Below are 19,377 nucleotides of genomic sequence, written 5' to 3'. Positions count from 1 at the left end.
TAGAATTTTTTTTTATATAACGTCGACCATTTTTGAAACACCTAAATGTATGCAAAAATGCGTGCCTACCCGTCTACCTAAAAACGTTTTCCAATTTGAAAACAAGAACAATGCATAAATACAATTAAAAAGTTCTGAATTTACAGTGCTGAAAGAGTGGGCAAGGTATTTTCAAAAAATTGTATTTAATTTGAACATGCGATTATAAATTTCCCTTGTGGAAAAAGTCGAAGATTACAGTAAACTCTCAATGTCAAAAACATTCTTTGTTGGTTGAATATCAAAATTTCATTTAATAGGATCATGCATTTTATAAAAACTGAATCGACTTTCCTCGGGAATCTAGAAAGGGACTTGATGGGTTATACGAATTGGGATAATTTTCAGAACTCACTTACTTACAGAAACCAATGTCAAAATTGGTCACTTGTCTTGACAATCTTGAAGCTTCTGAAATTATGCAAACTTACGTTTGAAGTTCTACAAAATATGTCTGGTGTCTGGGCCAAAGAGAGTCTAGAAACGGTATTAAAATTCTGGAATTTTACATTTGCAATTCTGAAAAAAAAATCGTTCTAGTTTATAAAAAACTATTTTCAAAAGTTTTTTCTGCTGCTCATTAAGCCGATTCTTCAGGAATATTCTCGTCACTTATTTAAATAATCATGATGCTTTGTTCCCAGGCACCCCTGTCAAACATTTACTTTTCCCATTCATGTCATCCCAACTTTCTCATTTCACACCTGCTTCTCGTTTTTCTTTCTTAGTGACCGGTCACTCTCGATATCTGTTTCGCTTACCTTCTCAAGGAGTTTCAAAACAAAACAAATTCAATTTTTCTTTTGTAAGAAAGAACGCAATGACGTGGCAGAGGGTTGAGTGCTCCGTGAGCACGAAACACCACTGGGAACTCCTTTTTTCGTCTTGTGTTAGGAACTTTGGTCAGCTTTTGTTTGCTCAAGATCAGAACAGATTCTTTCAGTGGAACATAGGAACGGATTGTGAGGGAAATATGTAATTAAAATACATTCATAAAAATGAAAGTATCATAAAAATATCTTCATAAATATTAGGGTGATCGATAAGTTTTTTCGTTTTGTCTCAGTTTTTATTTTTTTCCCAAATATTATTTTGTGCTTACATAGTAGTTAGTGAGTAGTGAAATATTTATAAATACCAACCAATTCCGACAACTTCCAGACTGCACCATCTGCCTTCGAGTAGTCGAGAAGAAAAAATAATTTTTTCGATTTTTTTGGTTTTAGGTTTGAATGGAAATGTTAGTGTTTCATGCAGTTGGAAAACTTTCGTATAACGCAGATTAAAAATATTAGGCAACGAAAAGCACTCCTTGATATCTTAAAATTTGAAAAGTACCGAAAATTAGTTGCAAAAATTACAATATTCTGTTCCGAGTGGTATATCTTAGACTGCATGACAGATTTCAATTTATGAACAACTACAAAAATGTTAAGCATTTCTAAATGAACAAATCATATGTTGACAACTTTTTTGTATCTTTTACCGTTTGGAAGTTACCCATCGGAGATGCCTGCCAACTCGAACTTTTCAGTGTTCTGAAAATAGGACGTTTGTCTGAATATCTCGATTTCTTGCAAATGTATCAAAAAGTTTATAACTACAAAAATATTAACCAATTATTTCTACACATTTTTGTAGTTGGTAATTTTAACATATCTTTGATAACAACAGAGTTATCGCCCCTTTTAGAGAAAAATCTAAAATTTTGATAATTTGGTGGAAAAGTGAACGAAATTTGTGGAAGAATGGATACCTTGTGACGAAATTGTGTGTTTTGTTTTTGATTTTTAAGATGTTTTCATAATACAAGCATTTTAATTTTATTCCATAGAAAATATTTTTTCGTATGTTTTCAATTGAATTTTTTTCATAAAATTATCAAAATTTTAGATTTTTCTCTAGAAGGGGCGATAACTCTGTTGTTATCAAAGATTTCTTAAAATGACCAACTACAAAAATGTGTAAAACCGATTGAGCCAGGGAGGATGAGTTATATCAAATTATACACATTTTCGGTTGACTGTTACACGAAAAATAGATTGTTACACGAAAAAATAGATTGTTACACGAAAAATAGATTGTTACATTTTTTTTTATGGACAAAATGGAAATTCAAAACTTCACTGGTTTAAAAAATTTTTAAAACCAGTGAAGTTTTAATTTTCCATATTGTCCATAAATCTCGGTTTTAAAAATTTTGAAAACCAGTGAAGTTTTAATTTTCCATATTATCTATAAATCTCGGTTTTAAAAATTTTGAAAACCAGTGAAGTTTTAATTTTCCATATTGTCCATAAATCTCGGTTTTAAAATTTTGAAAACCAGTGAAGTTTTAATTTTCCATATTATCTATAAATCTCGGTTTTAAAAATTTTGAAAACCAGTGAAGTTTTAATTTTCCATATTGTCCATAAATCTCGGTTATAAAATTTTGAAAACCAGTGAAGTTTTAATTTTCCATATTGTCCATAAATCTCGGTTTTAAAATTTTGAAAACCAGTGAAGTTTTAATTTTCCATATTGTCCATAAATCTCGGTTTTAAAATTTTGAAAACCAGTAAAGTTTTAATTTTCCATATTGTCCATAAATCTCGGTTTTAAAAATTTTGAAAACCAGTGAAGTTTTAATTTTCCATATTGTCCATAAATCTCGGTTTTAAAAATTTTGAAAACCTGTGAAGTTTTAATTTTCCATATTGTCCATAAATCTCGGTTTTAAAAATTTTGAAAACCTGTGAAGTTTTGAATTTCCATATTGTCCATAAATCTCGGTTTTAAAAATTTTGAAAACCAGTGAAGTTTTGAATTTCCATATTGTCCATAAATCTCGGTTTCAAAAATTTTGAAAACCAGTGAAGTTTTGAATTTCCATATTGTCCATAAATCTCGGTTTTAAAAATTTTGAAAACCAGTGAAGTTTTAATTTTCCATATTGTCCATAAATCTCGGTTTTAAAAATTTTGAAAACCAGTGAAGTTTTAATTTTCCATATTATCTATAAATCTCGGTTTTAAAAATTTTGAAAACCAGTGAAGTTTTAATTTTCCATATTGTCCATAAATCTCGGTTTTAAAATTTTGAAAACCAGTAAAGTTTTAATTTTCCATATTGTCCATAAATCTCGGTTTTAAAAATTTTGAAAACCAGTGAAGTTTTAATTTTCCATATTGTCCATAAATCTCGGTTTTAAAAATTTTGAAAACCAGTGAAGTTTTGAATTTCCATATTGTCCATAAATCTCGGTTTCAAAAATTTTGAAAACCTGTGAAGTTTTGAGTTTCCATATTGTCCATAAATCTCGGGTTTAAAAATTTTGAAAACCTGTGAAGTTTTTGTCCATAAATCTCGGTTTTAAAATTTTGAAAACCAGTGAAGTTTTAATTTTCCATATTGTCCATAAATCTCGGTTTTAAAATTTTGAAAACCAGTGAAGTTTTAAATTTCCATATTGTCCATAAATCTCGGTTTTAAAATTTTGAAAACCAGTGAAGTTTTGAATTTCCATATTGTCCAGAAATCTCGGTTTTAAAATTTTGAAAACCAGTGAAGTTTTAATTTTCCATATTGTCCATAAATCTCGGTTTTAAAATTTTGAAAACCAGTGAAGTTTTAATTTTCCATATTGTCCATAAATCTCGGTTTTAAAATTTTGAAAACCAGTGAAGTTTTAATTTTCCATATTGTCCATAAATCTCGGTTTTAAAATTTTTGAAAACCTGTGAAGTTTTAATTTTCCATATTGTCCATAAATCTCGGTTTTAAAATTTTTGAAAACCTGTGAAGTTTTGAATTTCCATATTGTCCATAAATCTCGGTTTTAAAATTTTGAAAACCAGTGAAGTTTTAATTTTCCATATTGTCCATAAATCTCGGTTTTAAAAATTTTGAAAACCTGTGAAGTTTTGAATTTCCATATTGTCCATAAATCTCGGTTTTAAAAATTTTGAAAACCTGTGAAGTTTTGAATTTCCATATTGTCCATAAATCTCGGTTTTAAAATTTTGAAAACCAGTGAAGTTTTGAATTTCCATATTGTCCATAAATCTCGGTTTTAAAAATTTTGAAAACCTGTGAAGTTTTGAATTTCCATATTGTCCATAAATCTCGGTTTTAAAATTTTTGAAAACCTGTGAAGTTTTAATTTTCCATATTGTCCATAAATCTCGGTTTTAAAATTTTTGAAAACCTGTGAAGTTTTGAATTTCCATATTGTCCATAAATCTCGGTTTTAAAATTTTGAAAACCAGTGAAGTTTTAATTTTCCATATTGTCCATAAATCTCGGTTTCAAAAATTTTGAAAACCTGTGAAGTTTTGAATTTTCCATATTGTCCATAAATCTCGGTTTCAAAAATTTTGAAAACCTGTGAAGTTTTGAATTTCCATATTGTCCATAAATCTCGGTTTTAAAAATTTTGAAAACCAGTGAAGTTTTGAATTTCCATATTGTCCATAAATCTCGGTTTTAAAATTTTTGAAAACCAGTGATGTTTTGAATTTCCATATTGTCCATAAATCTCGGTTTTAAAAATTTTGAAAACCAGTGAAGTTTTGAATTTCCATATTGTCCATAAATCTCGGTTTTAAAATTTTGAAAACCTGTGAAGTTTTAATTTTCCATATTGTCCATAAATCTCGGTTTAAAAAATTTTGAAAACCAGTGAAGTTTTGAATTTCCATATTGTCCATTAATCTCGGTTTTAAAAATTTTGAAAACCAGTGAAGTTTTAATTGTCCATATAAAAATTTTGAAAACCTGTGAAGTTTTGAATTTCCATATTGTCCATAAATCTCGGTTTTAAAAATTTTGAAATCCAGTGAAGTTTTGAATTTTCCATATTGTCCATAAATCTCGGTTTCAAAAATTTTGAAAACCTGCGAAGTTTTGAATTTTCCATATTGTCCATAAATCTCGGTTTAAAAAATTTTGAAAACCAGTGAAGTTTTGAATTTCCATATTGTCCATAAATCTCGGTTTTAAAAATTTTGAAAACCAGTGAAGTTTTGAATTTCCATATTGTCCATAAATCTCGGTTTTAAAATTTTGAAAACCAGTGAAGTTTTAATTTTCCATATTGTCCATAAATCTCGGTTTTAAAATTTTGAAAACCAGTGAAGTTTTAATTTTCCATATTGTCCATAAATCTCGGTTTTAAAATTTTGAAAACCAGTGAAGTTTTGAATTTCCATATTGTCCATAAATCTCGGTTTTAAAATTTTGAAAACCAGTGAAGTTTTGAATTTCCATATTGTCCATAAATCTCGGTTTTAAAATTTTGAAAACCAGTGAAGTTTTGAATTTCCATATTGTCCATAAATCTCGGTTTCAAAAATTTTGAAAACCTGTGAAGTTTTGAATTTCCATATTGTCCATAAATCTCGGTTTTAAAAATTTTGAAAACCAGTGAAGTTTTGAATTTCCATATTGTCCATAAATCTCGGTTTTAAAAATTTTGAAAACCTGCGAAGTTTTGAATTTCCATATTGTCCATAAATCTCGGTTTAAAAAATTTTGAAAACCAGTGAAGTTTTGAATTTCCATATTGTCCATAAATCTCGGTTTTAAAAATTTTGAAAACCAGTGAAGTTTTGAATTTCCATATTGTCCATAAATCTCGGTTTTAAAATTTTGAAAACCAGTGAAGTTTTAATTTTCCATATTGTCCATAAATCTCGGTTTCAAAAATTTTGAAAACCTGTGAAGTTTTGAATTTCCATATTGTCCATAAATCTCGGTTTTAAAATTTTGAAAACCAGTGAAGTTTTGAATTTCCATATTGTCCATAAATCTCGGTTTTAAAATTTTGAAAACCAGTGAAGTTTTAATTGTCCATATTGTCCATAAATCTCGGTTTAAAAAATTTTGAAAACCAGTGAAGTTTTGAATTTCCATATTGTCCGTGAATCTCGGTTTTAAAATTTTTTTAAACCTAAGAATTGGTTTGCCAATGGCCATCACAGAATGCTCATAAACTCTTCACAAAGCTCATTTCCAAAATGTGTCTTCATTTTCGTTTCCTTCTAATTTCCCTCTAAATTTAAATGTGCTTCTTCCACTCCGATGAGTTTCCATAGCAACTCAGTTACCTAATCCCGAACCGGTGGACCTTGAGAATCCATCATAATAACATCCAGAATACAGAATCAGGGAGTTGACCATCTGCTCATTTCTCTCTTTTTCTCTGATTCCTTGCCACCAGCACCCCCTTTCTAGAACCTTATATGCAATGAACACAGCGAGAGAGTGGTAAGAATCAAGAGACGCAGATAGTGAAAAAGTGAAGAGCAGGCGTAGAGAGAGAAAGAGAGCAAGAGAAATGAGACATTGAAGTGGTCAGTTTTAATGAAAATCTTTTCATTCCAAACCCAAATATTTTTGGAAAATATGGAATTAAGTTTGTTGGTTATTCTGTATTTTCAGAATTATTTTGCTCATAATATTTATTTAAAAAATTCCCAGAATTATGTACATCTAGATTTTTTTAATAGTTCTTAAAACATTTTGAGCATTTTCAAAATGTTTGAATGTTAATCTAAAATTTTAATTCAAAATCAAATATTTTCTACTCTAATTCTCATTTCCCACTATCATTTTTCAGTTTTTTTCCTTATCAAATACTATTCTCACCTAAGCGTCAATAGTGTCGTATAAACAAAAAAATGCGCTTACCCTGTTCCTATTATTTTTCTGAATCAAAACTCTTTTTTTGTTTTCAAAAAATTCTAAATTCTTTCAAATTTTAAATGTATTATTTAGTGAAAAAATTGATATACTACACTAGACAAAGTTTCCATGACAACTCAGGGGGAGAATTGGATACGTTTTTTCTGCAAGCCACCATGCTCCTAGCTACTAATGGAAGTTTTATGTGAAGCTATTTGCAAATTGAAATAAGACCCTTTTTTGGAGTCATTATTTATTCTTTAGCCTTTTTACGTTTGTGCTTAATGTTTTCATGTCTTTTTTAAACAGAAAGGTATGTTTGAAAATTTTCCAAAAACTTTTTGAAAATTTTTATTACGTTACATTCAAAAATTGCAATCACTTAAAAAGTCCAAATTTTCATGAAAATTTGGCCATTTAGAAAAAAAACTATGACTGAAAATTTAAAAAAATAGAAAATCTACACATGCATATTTTATTCGTAATATTACATATTTTTTCATTTCGCAACTTCATGTGAAATTTGTAAAATTTTTTGAAACTTTTTTCGAATTTATGTTCGATTCTTTTTTTGAAAAAAAAAACAATTATTTTTGCCCCCAACTTATAAGGTAAGGTTTTTTGAAAACCCCTAGTGTTCCCCAATAATCCCAAATTCTTAATCTAATTTCCCACCACTTCTTCCAACCTTTTACCTTTCCCATTTTTCTTCTCACTTCCTTTTTTATTCCAACTAAACGACTGCAAAACGGCTACCAATTTTCTGAATCTTTTTTTTTTTTCAAAAAAAAAAATCTCCGGGGTGTGGCTGTAAACATAAACGTCCTTTATAGTCGTAGTAGTCATTTCGTACCCTTACTCTACGGTAATAGTCCATACGGGGAGACACTTCCGATTGCCTTCCACAGAAGCTTCAGCGGCACCCGAGCTTTTTCTAAAATGTCCTTCGATTTTTTTTGCATTCTCCGCCCGCAATTTCGTTTCCATTGTCATGACTCGTCATGTCAAACATCTGCGATTTAGTTCACGTATGTGAAATGCCATTTGTTTTTTACGAACATATTGAAAATTACTCTGAAAATTTATTTTATATTTAAGTGAATTATTTTTCTTTAGAATATCAGGGAAAAGCTTTTTCACTTGTAACTAGGTATTTTGTAATTCTAATATTTTTCCAACTAGTGCCATATGTTTTGATTCCGCCATTTTACCAGTTTACTATGGCGAATTGCCAATAAAATTCTAAAAACTTCAATTCTCTCATTCTCTTCTTTATTCCTTTCTCTCTCATTTCCAAAAAGAACCCAACACCCGTTAGAGTAGAGACAGACAGAACAACACCTCCATAAAAATTGTTTTTCTGGTTTTCTCTGCAAACATACAGTGACACTGCAGAATGAGAAGAGATGGTGAAGAACACAAGCATATGTTGCCGTCGGATTCCGGTTTTTTGTGTCACATTCTGCGTCTCACTATTTCTAGGATCTATTTATTTTTTTTAGGAGTAAAATATGGAAGCTTCTTCTTCATTTTGTCATTGAGTTTAATAAATTTGAATTCGTCTCTAAAATTATGTCCCGCTGTTGTTTTTAGTTTTTCCAAAAAAATTTAAATCAACAAAATATTTTTTTGTTTCTGAGATACTAGCTGGCAGAGAAAAACTCAAATTTGGCCAAATTCTTTTTTTGGAATTTTTACAAAACGTGCGACCAATCAGTGATTTTTTCCGTTCATTTATCAGCCAATCAGATGCCGGAAATCGAAGGCGACGACCTAATTTTAGAGGAAATAGAAACAGGGAGACTACAAAATTGAACAAAAAAAAACACACTTTTAAAAAATATAGGAATTTTTATTCTTTCTCAATTAAGTCTTCCCTCTAGTCCACCTATAAAGATTCAACTTTTGCAAAATAGCAAAATCTCTACTTTTTCAAAAATGCTTCATAAATATTCTTCAGATTTCTCAAAATTTTCTACAAACTTTCCCATAAATTCTCGCCAAACCTATCTAATTTTCATGTCACACACATATCGCGTGCATCCTTTTCTCCGACTCCACCTTTCTTCCCACCTACCAATATTTTCTTTCAGTATGCCAACTCGGTGAGCTCCCAAAACGGCAAAGCAAAAAAATGAAATCGGCGGCAAGTTCGGAGGATGTCGTTCGTGTCACTGAAGATCTATCCGAATGCCGAAATCGGTTGGATGCTGGGATTGAGGAGAATCGGAGGAATCGGCAGGTTATCCAGGATATTAATGATCAGGTAAGCTTCGGAGAATAATTTCATCGTCTTCAAAAAAACCTGAGATCCATTGAATTTGTAAAGTTACAGTAACACAATTGTTCTCTGAAACCTTGTTTCAATTCTCGTAGTTTTTAAACTGAAACCCAATTGTTTCCTGTTTCTGTTTTTATTTTAACAAAAAGAGTAAGTACACTAGTTGATTCTCTCATCCGATCACTTTCACTTTTGTTATTGGAAGCGGCGCGAAATCGGGGCTTGTGGGCAAACATACAATGACCAACTGCATGACCAATTGGAAAAAAAAAGAAAAATGTAAAAAAGAAGAAGCACTACCGGAGAGAAAGTCGTCGTAGTTTTAGTGAACTATTCAAAATATTCCACTCACATAATATTTTCCTGAATTCAAAACGGTATTTTGTTACAGCTCCAACGCTTCCGCCAAAGAGCAAACGCAGAATCAATCGAGTCTTTCAATCTGACCCCCAGCCCCGATGTGACATTATCATCACTTGCTCATCCAGGACTCACACATCTTCACAATCAGACAAACATTTCCATGCCTTCTCTAACCATTGACATTCCGTTGAACTCCAATGCCATGATTAGTTCATCTAGAACCCCAAACTATGCGATTAATGGGTTAAGAAATCGACACAAAAGTCTAGTAGGGCATAGGTATCGGTCGACGAGCCCGATCGGAGATTATGGAAGACATCGAAGCAGTCCAAGAGTTTTGGCTCATTATAATTTGGATGGTGCAGATATTGGAGTTGGAGAGGAGAATTTGGACGAACTTTTTGCAAAGTTGAAAGAGGAATTGTTCAAGTAAGCGGCAATGATACAGGTTTGAATTTAAAAAAAAAATATTTGAATTTCCAGAAACAACACACTGGAAGAGGTGAATGAGATGCTCCGAGAAGAAAATGATGCAGCACTAGCTGCAAATGAGCATTTAAGAGTTGATGCTACTAATTTGAGCAGACAACTACAGCAATTACAACAGCAGCAGCATACAGAGTCGATGAGATTTCGGTCGGAGAATACGGTTAGACGATTTTGATTTCTTGGTTGATGCTTGAAGTTTCAAGCTTGTACTTTTGATTGATTATAGAAAAATGTGAGGTTGTCCGAATATTAAACACCAAAATCTGAACGTTCAGATTCTTATTTCAGTTTTTAATATTCCCTAGTCTTCAGAACTAGAAATAAGATTTTTTCTTTAGACTTGCACCATCTTTAGCTCTACTTTGACAGCTCTTATCTTGGTTCCAATTGGTTTTATCATCAAACTGTCAACTGACAAAATACTTGCTGAAAACTTTTCTATACTTTGATAGTTGGACAATTTTTGATAACAGTAGTGACATCCGAGATATACGCCGTCAAAGTAGATTATTCGAGGTTTGCAGTCTCGCGAGTTGCAATACTGTAAAGGGCCAGAAATTTGCAACACTTTTCTATTTTTACTTTTTTCCTGTAAACCATACCAGGAAGTAAGAGTGCATTTTCCGTTCCACTTGTATAGATTTTGAGTTTTAATCTAACCTTGTTTTAAAACGGAAGTACACCAGCTTCAAATCTTTCTTCCACCGGAAGCCTTCAATTGCCCTTTTTCTACGAAATTTCCCCTCACCACCGGAAGCTTATTTATTTGCAGCGCTATCGAAATCAAACGGAGACCCAACACAGAAAGCTGATCAGTCTTTGGAAGGAGTTCACCGCTGTCAAGCGTCAGGTAATTTTCGAGTTTTATTTAATTGTTTTGTGTGTTTTTCAAACTTGTTCAGCTTCTAGTAGAACTAGTCTGAGATTATAAAAAAATTTGTAGTGTAACGTAGCGCTCCTCGTTTTATGGAACTTTCTGTAGATGTTCCTACACTAATTTAAAAAAAAACACATTAATTTTAAACTTATCCGACATTTTCTAGAAGCTAGACCTATTACTAATTTTGCAGCCAGCTTGGAAAATCAAAATTTTAATTCACAGATCCCATTCTAATTTTCGACACTAAAATAGAAATTTCAAGTTTAAACATCACTTATTTCTTGCAGCTCCACGAGTTGCGCACAACCACCGCCAACGATTTGGACAGACAATTGACCGAATTCACGCGGTGTGCAACACTTATGCGAAAAGCCATTCGCCACGCCGAGCAAAAGGTTAGTTCTTGTGAGAATTGGCACTTTTCACTTCAGGATTTTTGCCTGAATTTGAGGGATGAAATTTTTTTTAAAAACGTTGAAATTTTGTAGAAAATGAATAGGTGTTCTATGTATATTGAAATGTGCAATTTTACCTTCAAGATGATGCACCGCAATTTTCGTTTTACTTTCGGATTCTATAAAATTTTTAGAATTTTCTTGGTCTTCTTTTTTAAACCGAAAGTTGAAAATGTGCACTTTGTGTTAAAAATTTTTCAATAATTTCTTATCTAAAAGTAATTTTAAGGCATTTTTTGACAACGGAGAATAAACCGCTGAAATATTTAATTATAAAAATTTTGCTGTAAGCTTTTCATTTTTACTGAAAAAAAACCGTTAATTTTCCTACGTCTAGTTAAAACCCCTTTTCAACTTCTAGAATCTCGACCAGAAGGAACAAATGAAACGAGAAAAGGACGATGTACTCGATGAGACACTTCGTCAGCTCAACTCTGTCACTGAGAATTATATGAAAGTGAGTTGAGAGCAATTACCTGTTTCCCATTTAACCCACCTTCATATTTCATCAACATCTCTCTTTTGCAGTCAGAAGAAAAAGCAAACGAACGGCAGCGAGATTTGAAGAGAAAAGAGGACGAATGCAGGAAGCTCCGCGAGCAAAACGACGAGCTCTCGGATATTCTCGAACAACTTTCCAAAATGGCTCACGAAATGGCTGGAGGCAGAGGAAGAAGTCAGAGTCCTTCTGTTATAGTCGACAACACCACCGCTCACTCACTTTTCAGTTTGTTTTATTTTTTAGTTTGTGCAAAATATTGTGGTGATATAGAGTATCAAATATGTTTGTAGCTGATAAGTTTAAAGGTTTTTAGAATATTTTCAAGTAATGACCATTGGTCAAGGTTCTAAGTAGGAACAAAAAGGCCTGCATACCTGCCTACAAGCATGTCGCGACTCAAGAAAGACTTAGACCTATTTTTTTTACTATTGGTTTGCACTTGTAGATACAATTTTCACATTGGATTTGTTTTAACAATTTGAAATGATGATTCAGTCACTAAAAAAATTTCTATGGTAGAATGACTCCCATCTTAGATTCATGAAAGTGGCCGAGTTTTATTTTCTGGCAGCCACGTAGTTTTTCATAGAAAAATTGTTCTGGAGCAGTTTTTACTTGCATTTTTATAAAGTTCCTGAAAAGTTAGCAAATTATAGTGAACTTTAAAGATAATGCAAAATAAAATATATTTTATTACTATAGCATAGCGACTAATGGATTCTATTTCAGTGCGTTTTGGTCCTAGAAAAAAGTGCATTATTTTTTATTTCACTTTTTTATTGGATTTTGTTAGCAAAAAATTTCTATGCACGATATGTTTTTAATTTTTGTTTTAAAGACATCAATTTACAATAGAACGTAGTATTGCACAGAATCTTTCAAAAACTTCTAATCTTGTTTTTCCACACATAAAATCATAAAATTTCAGACGAAACACCAATGGATGTGGCACGTAAAATGCGGAAGCTGCTGACCACCAAGAACGGGGAAATCGATGAATCAAGGGAAGCAGCGAAGCAGGCAGAAAAGGAAAGAGATCGTGCAAAGAAGGATTTGGAAAAAGAAGAGAAACGAAGAAAAGATGACAGAGAAGCAGAGAGAAAACGATCAAGTGTCTATTCACAGAGAGAACATGACCTGAAAAAGTTGGATGATGAGTTGAGGAAGGCCAGTGAAAAGATCCGGAATCTCGAGGAGCAACGGGAGAGCCAGGAAAAACTCACCATATCAGTTCAGAACTCATTGAATGAAGCACACAGGCAACACAAACAGTTTATTGAGGAATTGATGATTCGGCATCGAGAAGAACTGAAAGAGCGGGAGGATTCTCACGAGGAAGCGTTACGTTCCAAAGATACCGAGGAAAGATCTCGATTTGAAAAAGAACGTTCTGAACGGGAAAAGATTAGACGAGAAAGTGATGAGCTCAGAGAGACGCAGAGAAGTTTAAAGGGTGACGTGGCGGCGATGAAGACAGATTTGGATGATAAGACTTTAAGGCTTGACATGCTCGAAACAGAACGGGATGAGCTCAAAAAGAAACTGGAAACCGAAAGAGAGCAGGCTGATCAGAGAGACTTGGAGATAGCAGAGTGTCGAGCAAAGCTTGATGAGATGGCTGAGAAGGAAGCGGAGCTCCGGAAAGAGCTCGCAGAGTTCCAGGCAATTATCACTGCGATGGAAGGAGAAGGAAAGCTGAATCAAGAACAGTTTTTGGAGAGTAAGAATGAGTTGAACACGCTGACAGATCAAATTGAATCTTTGAATAGTGAGGTGGAGAATAAGAATGAGGAAATTCGAAATTTGATGGCTACACTTCAAGAAAAAGAAGTTCACATTCAAAACGTCCGAACATCAAGTCATCAGTTGACTGCCACATACGAAGAGGCTAACGGGGAAATCGATATTTTGAAGGCTGAACTTACCCGGCTCCACGAGCAAGTCAATGAGAGGACTCGACAGATCTCCGAAGCTAATGAGAAGTATGATGATGCAGCTCGGAAGAATGACGCATTGCTCGAAGATGTCGCCACGTGGCAAGAGAAGTATGAGCAGTTGAAGATGGAGCTGGAAGAAATGAACAGAAGAGGACAGGAGAAGGAACGAGAAGAAGCAGATCTTCGAGCATTACTTGATGATTTACGTGGAAACTTTGATAAGTTGACTAATGAGCTGAAGCAGAAGGGTGTTACTGTTGATAGCTTGAATGAAGAAATTTCATCGTTGAAAGAACAATTAAACAAGTCAGAAAAGGAGAGAAAAGAAGAACTGTTAAGGATGGAAGAGCTTGAACAGAAAAATGAAGCGGAAATGAAAGAAGAGTATGAAGTAAAGTTACAATTGGCTGAGAAGGATCGTCAAGGAGTTGAGAATTTTGGAAAAGAATGTGAAGCGAGAATGAATGAGCTCACGAAGATCCACGAGATGCTAATGGAAGAGCACGATCAGTTGAAAGTGGATCATCTGCACACGGAAGAAGAAGTGGAGAGGTTGAAAGAGAAAATGAGAAAGGAATTGGAGAAGTTGAATGAGCAGAATGATGGTGATCGGGCGGAATGGAGTAATGAAAGGAATCGGGTAAGTTGGGTTGATGGGTTAGAAAATCTATAAAGTTCTGCTTTTCAGCTGGAATCATCCAAAAACGAAGCAGTTACGGAACTTCAAGAACGAGTGCAGAAGCTTGAGGATGTGGTGAAGGAGAAAGAAGATAAGGAAATTGCTCTTCGTAGGGATTTAGAAGACAGCCATGAGAAATCAAGAGATCTTGATGACAAGCTTCGAAAAATGGAGTTGACAGATGAGGAGAAAGAGGAAGATCGGAAGAAGGAACAGAAGACATTGAATGAAGAGAGGATGAAACTCATGGAACAGAAAGAAGAAGCAATGCTTGTTGCTACAAAACATGCAACAACGATTGATCAACAGACTCGAAGAATTTCAGTGTTGGAGGGTGACGTGGAAAAGCTGACGGCTGGAATTGCGGAGAGAGAAAGTTCGATTAATGCTTTGGAATCGAATACAATGGAGCTGATATCCAAGCTGGAAACTACTGAAGCAGAACTTGAAAAGCTGAAAGACGAGCTTGCAGTCATGCTGAAACAAAACTCGGAACTCAAAAATGGAAAAGAGGGGTTGAGTGAGAAGTGGAATGAGGAGAGGAAGAAGATCCAAGACTTGGCAGATCAATTGAGAGAGGCTAACAAAGTTGTTCATAATATGAGAATGAAGAATGTTAATCTAGAAGAAAAGAAGAATGAATTGGATCAGAATGTGACTGATTTGACCAATAAAGTTCGACAATTAGAGATTCAGTTGATGGATAAAGCTGCGAAGAACGAGGTTTCAGGAGATTTGCTCAGAAAGATGGAGCATGATGCTCAGAGTATGCTGAAGCAAGCACAGAATGAGCAGTTTAGAGTGAGTTTTATTTGAGTTTTTAGCTTAAAAATATTCGTAATTTGCAGCTAACTGATCTTGAAAAAGTTCGAAAAGCTCTTCAAGATGAGAATCAACGGCTTGTAAATGATCTGGCAACAGTGAAAGCTGCATTTGAAGTCAAGAGAGAAACGAGCAAATCTGCAATCAGTGACATTTTGGATAAGTACCGGAGTGCTGAGGAGAAGGCCAATAAGGGTGAATTGGATAATCAGAGGCTTAGAAGTGATCTGGCTACTGTGACGTAAGTTATCTCATGTAGAATTGATTATTTTCAAAGTTATCGACAATTTTTGCTGACAAAAATCTAATAGAAAAACTGAAGTAGTCAAACAATTTATACGAATTTGGCAGTTAGAAAATTGTTCTAGAAATACATACAAATTTGTTTGCATTATATAATTTTTTAAAAACAAATTATTTGTTTTATTTCCAGATTAAAACTGGAACGTCAAGAACTGAAAGCAAAAGATTCTGATAATCGACTGAGAGATAGCCAAAAACGATTCGAAGAAGTTCAATCAAAACTTGCAAATCTTCAGAAATCAGCAGTAGAATCCTTACAAAATCGTGAGTTCTCCCTTTTCCAAACTAACTCCAAAAATATTCTTTCCAGCTATGTCTTCGAATTCCCGCCAAAATCGGTCAATCTATGTTGACATTCCACGTGCAGCTTCTTCGATCGGCCTCAATGAGAATTCTGATGAAGTCCCGCTTCGCAGTTCCCCCTCAGTCCGTTTTGCAGACAGCTCACAGAATATGCAAAGAGCAGTTGACTCTATGGATGTGAGTTCTTCAGTTGGAGTTACACTTCGGTTTTTGAAAGAAAGAATCGAACAGTTGGAAGCAGACAATGCAGATTTATCAGATGCTCTGGAAAAGGCAAAAGATGAGCTGAGGCAGAGAAATGAGAAGCTGGCGGATAGGCAAATGGTTATTGAGAGAGTTGAGAGACAATTGGTTCATATTACTGAAGGTAAAGGAATATTTAAACTTTGAATCAATTGATGAAAATATTATTCAGAACGCAATACAATTGAAAATCGAATGACAAGTCAGCGTCAAATGTATCTCACAAATGAGGAATCATCACGATCAAGAGAACATGAAATCAGAAGTATGAAAGCCAGAATTTCAACTTTAGAGCTTCATCTTCGAGAAAAAGAATCTAAACTTGCACATCTACGAAAAGAAATTGAAGTACTTCATGGTCAGCTTCATGATGCTCTCGAATCAAAGGAAAAGGCTACTGGATTGGTTGGAGTTCAAGATTCAAAGCATCGAGACTTAGAAGAACAACTCGATCGAGCAAATCGTGAACGAGAATTGGCAATTGGGAAGCAGAGAAGAACTCTTGCAGAGAACGAGAATCTGTTCCGGAAGCTTGAACAATTGGAAAAGGAAAGAGAGCAGCTTATGCGAGAGATCACAGATGAACGGAGGCTCAACGAGCGGAATCGCACAAGTCTTGAAGAACTTCGAGTCTCTGAAAGAACATGGAAATCAGCCATGACAACTGCCAAAAAACCAGCTGAGGAGCAGGAACGGGCGGTGCAGGAGCAACGGAGATGGGAAGAGTCAAATCATGAAATGACGAATAGAAATACTGCATTGACAAAAGAATGTGATAGATTACGAGTTGAAATGAGAGATCAACTCAACAGAATGAACGGGATCAATTTGAGATCAGTAGATTTCGAGAGAAAGAATGAAGAGCTTTCAAGTAAACTGATTGTTATGCAAAATACAGTAACTGCGATGAAAAAGTTCGAGGAAGAATGGAAGAGGTTGGAGGCGGAGATGAGAGCAGAACTTAAGATTTTGAGAAAAGAAAAGCTCATGCAAACTGCTGAAATTGAGGATTTAAAGAGGAAAAGCTTCAGAAGTGACACTGAAAAGAAGGAGATCGAGGGTATTCGAGTAAGGTTGGAAAGGGAAATCAGTGCACTTAAGAGACATGTTGATGCGGTTAGTTTTATTGTTGTTTGTGTGAATAAAACAGTTTCAATTTCGAAATATTTTTTTCAGCTAGAAGAAGAGAAGGGAAAAACTGAAAAGGCCGTTCGAGAAACCATGAACGAACGTCGTGCCATCGACAAATCTCTCGCGTCAATGGAACGAGAAAATCAACAGTTGTATAGGAATTGTGCTCAACTTCAAGCTCAAATTCAGAATCTGGAGCGCGACGCCGGAAATCGGTCGGTAACCAAGTTGGCTAAGGAGCATTCATTGCTCGAAGCTCGAATTGCAGCTTTAATTGAAGAAAAACGTCAGGTTTGTGAAACAAAATTAGGTGGTACTGAGCAGGGATGTGCGGCTGTAAAATTAAGGTTTTTCGGCTGGTAGCGCCAGCCGACAGCCGACTGATAAATTTTCGGCTGGTGAAAATTTTTATGAAATTTGATAATTTTCAAGAAATTCATAGGCTAATCTACATTCTAGGTTTTTGCAGCTCCAATCAATGCTTGACCAAAAAGACGCCAACTACTCTCACAAGCGAAAACTCTTAGAATCCCAAATCCAGTTGCTCCGCGAGCAACTCGAAGCCGAACGCCGAAAGCGTACAAAGGGAGTTGTGGCGACTGGTCCCACCGTTAGCCGACGGGGCGTTCAGCACACATCTGCCTTTAGGGTATGAGAAAAAACCATTGATTGTCTAGTTCAAAATTCAGAACTAGCTCCAGTAAAATAATTTCAAAACGAATTTGAAGTTTTTATTCCAATTCTAAAATTTTTTAATTTTTTTTAACTGCAAAAAAAGTTCAAAGGCATGATTCAATTTCACTTATTTAGTTTCATTTCAGCTTATTGTTTTAATTTTAAAATTTTCTTCCTACAGTAACCCTTAACTACCGTAATCCTGCCATGTCCATTGTCTGTGTCCCTTGTCTTTCTCCCTTTTTGTTTATACATTGCCAACTAATTTTATTTTAGCTTTAATACTAATAATAATATTATTTAAAACCATATCTAGTCCATAATTTCCTAGTCATTTAGATCTCATCCATCTCCCCCGGTTGTCATTCCCTATTGAACCCTGTCCTTTTTCCACTGAAATCTTCAATTCTTATGTGTTTTCCTGTTTAACTAGGTTTCGCATTTTTTTTACATTTCTTTAAAACTAATTCGTAGTAATAGATGTACCATTTAATATATCTCTTTCCATTTGTTTCAATAATGTGTCTTTTGCAACAAAAAAAACATAAATGCTTTTTAGTTTTTTCTTGTCCATGTTATACAATCCTAACACACACAATAAAATGCGAACGGATAATTTTCAAAGGTGGCGGTTGATATTGCATGTTTGCAAGTATAACAATCAATAAGTTGGCTTTCATAAAAATGCTTCAAGCTGAAAACTACCCAAAAAAAACTAACTCGGTTCAGAAGTTGGCAAAGCTTCACACAAGTTTAGTCCACTTTTTTTTAACTCTTGCTAGTATCTGGCCCAAGAATGGCACAAAACAGTTTCACTCAAAGTTTGGCAAAAAAAAACAAAGTCTTGTCCAACTTTTGCCACAGCTTTGCCCATTTCTGAATGCATTTTTTTTGGCCAAACTTTTGAATAAAGCTGCCAGAAAATTCCGAGAAAGTTATTCGAACTGTTTAAAAATAAAAAATGCGCTTTATACCTACACGATTTTAAAATTAAAATGTGAAATGTGGCCAAAAAAATCTCGACCAACGATGTAATTTTTATTTTTCAAAAGCAAATTTTCAGATTTCGGTACTCCATCTTTAATCCAAAAAATTCCAGAATTTTCAGCACACCATCGAGCGTCATCGGTCTCTGTCCCAGTCTAGTGAACGGACAATTCTTCAGGAACGATACCTTGAATATGTATATACAGGAGATCGTACTCCAGCAATACAAATGATCAACACACCGCCAATCTCTCCATTATCACATTCTGGCTCTTTCAATTCGGGTACTCTTATTATGTGAATGGGTTATTTTAAGCTCATTCGCTTTTATAGAATCAAAGTTTTTTAAAGACTTGCTTTGATTTTCAATTTTCAGACGGAAGGGAAGCCAGAATCCGGAGAGAGTCTGACAACGGCCATCTTCAGCATTAATGAAGACACTTTTACTTTGAAACGAACAAATTTTTCCCTAGTGTAGCTGCTTAAGATGCTCCTTTGTCACGTGCTTCTCCCCTGCTTCTCGCTTCCCTTGATTTTTTGATTTCTTGTGGAGACGACGACGTCTCGAAATTTATTGTTTTAATTTCTTATTTTCACATAAATTTTCACATTCTTTGCGATT

General features: G+C 34.2%; 1 protein-coding gene across 4 annotated transcripts; it reads left to right on the top strand.

Annotated features, from left to right (window-relative positions):
* Positions 1-8,839: 8,839 nt before the first annotated feature.
* On the top strand, positions 8,840-19,370 carry che-10 (Rootletin; the record flags this gene model as incomplete). 4 transcript variants are annotated; one of them, NM_062418.8, is made up of 17 exons in its annotated part: positions 8,840-8,971; positions 9,378-9,778; positions 9,833-9,998; positions 10,611-10,688; positions 11,006-11,113; positions 11,535-11,630; positions 11,702-11,849; positions 12,604-14,252; positions 14,301-15,092; positions 15,140-15,354; positions 15,547-15,680; positions 15,727-16,086; positions 16,135-17,078; positions 17,139-17,384; positions 17,563-17,742; positions 18,877-19,039; positions 19,132-19,370. In NM_062418.8, the coding sequence occupies 17 exons, from the start codon at positions 8,840-8,842 to the stop codon at positions 19,185-19,187; spliced, it is 5,868 nt and encodes a 1,955-aa protein (NP_494819.3). The 4 variants fall into 4 exon arrangements, with proteins under 4 accessions (NP_494819.3, NP_494820.3, NP_494821.3 ...); NM_062419.7 differs by having other exon boundaries at positions 18,877-19,370; NM_062420.7 differs by lacking the exons at positions 18,877-19,039; positions 19,132-19,370 and having other exon boundaries at positions 17,563-18,323.
* Positions 19,371-19,377: the final 7 nt, after the last annotated feature.

The sequence above is a fragment of the Caenorhabditis elegans genome, chromosome II (assembly GCF_000002985.6).
Source record: "Caenorhabditis elegans chromosome II".
Taxonomy (NCBI): Eukaryota; Metazoa; Nematoda; class Chromadorea; order Rhabditida; family Rhabditidae; genus Caenorhabditis; species Caenorhabditis elegans.
Note: the sequence above shows the minus strand (reverse complement) of the source record. Positions and strands in the feature narration are given on the sequence as shown.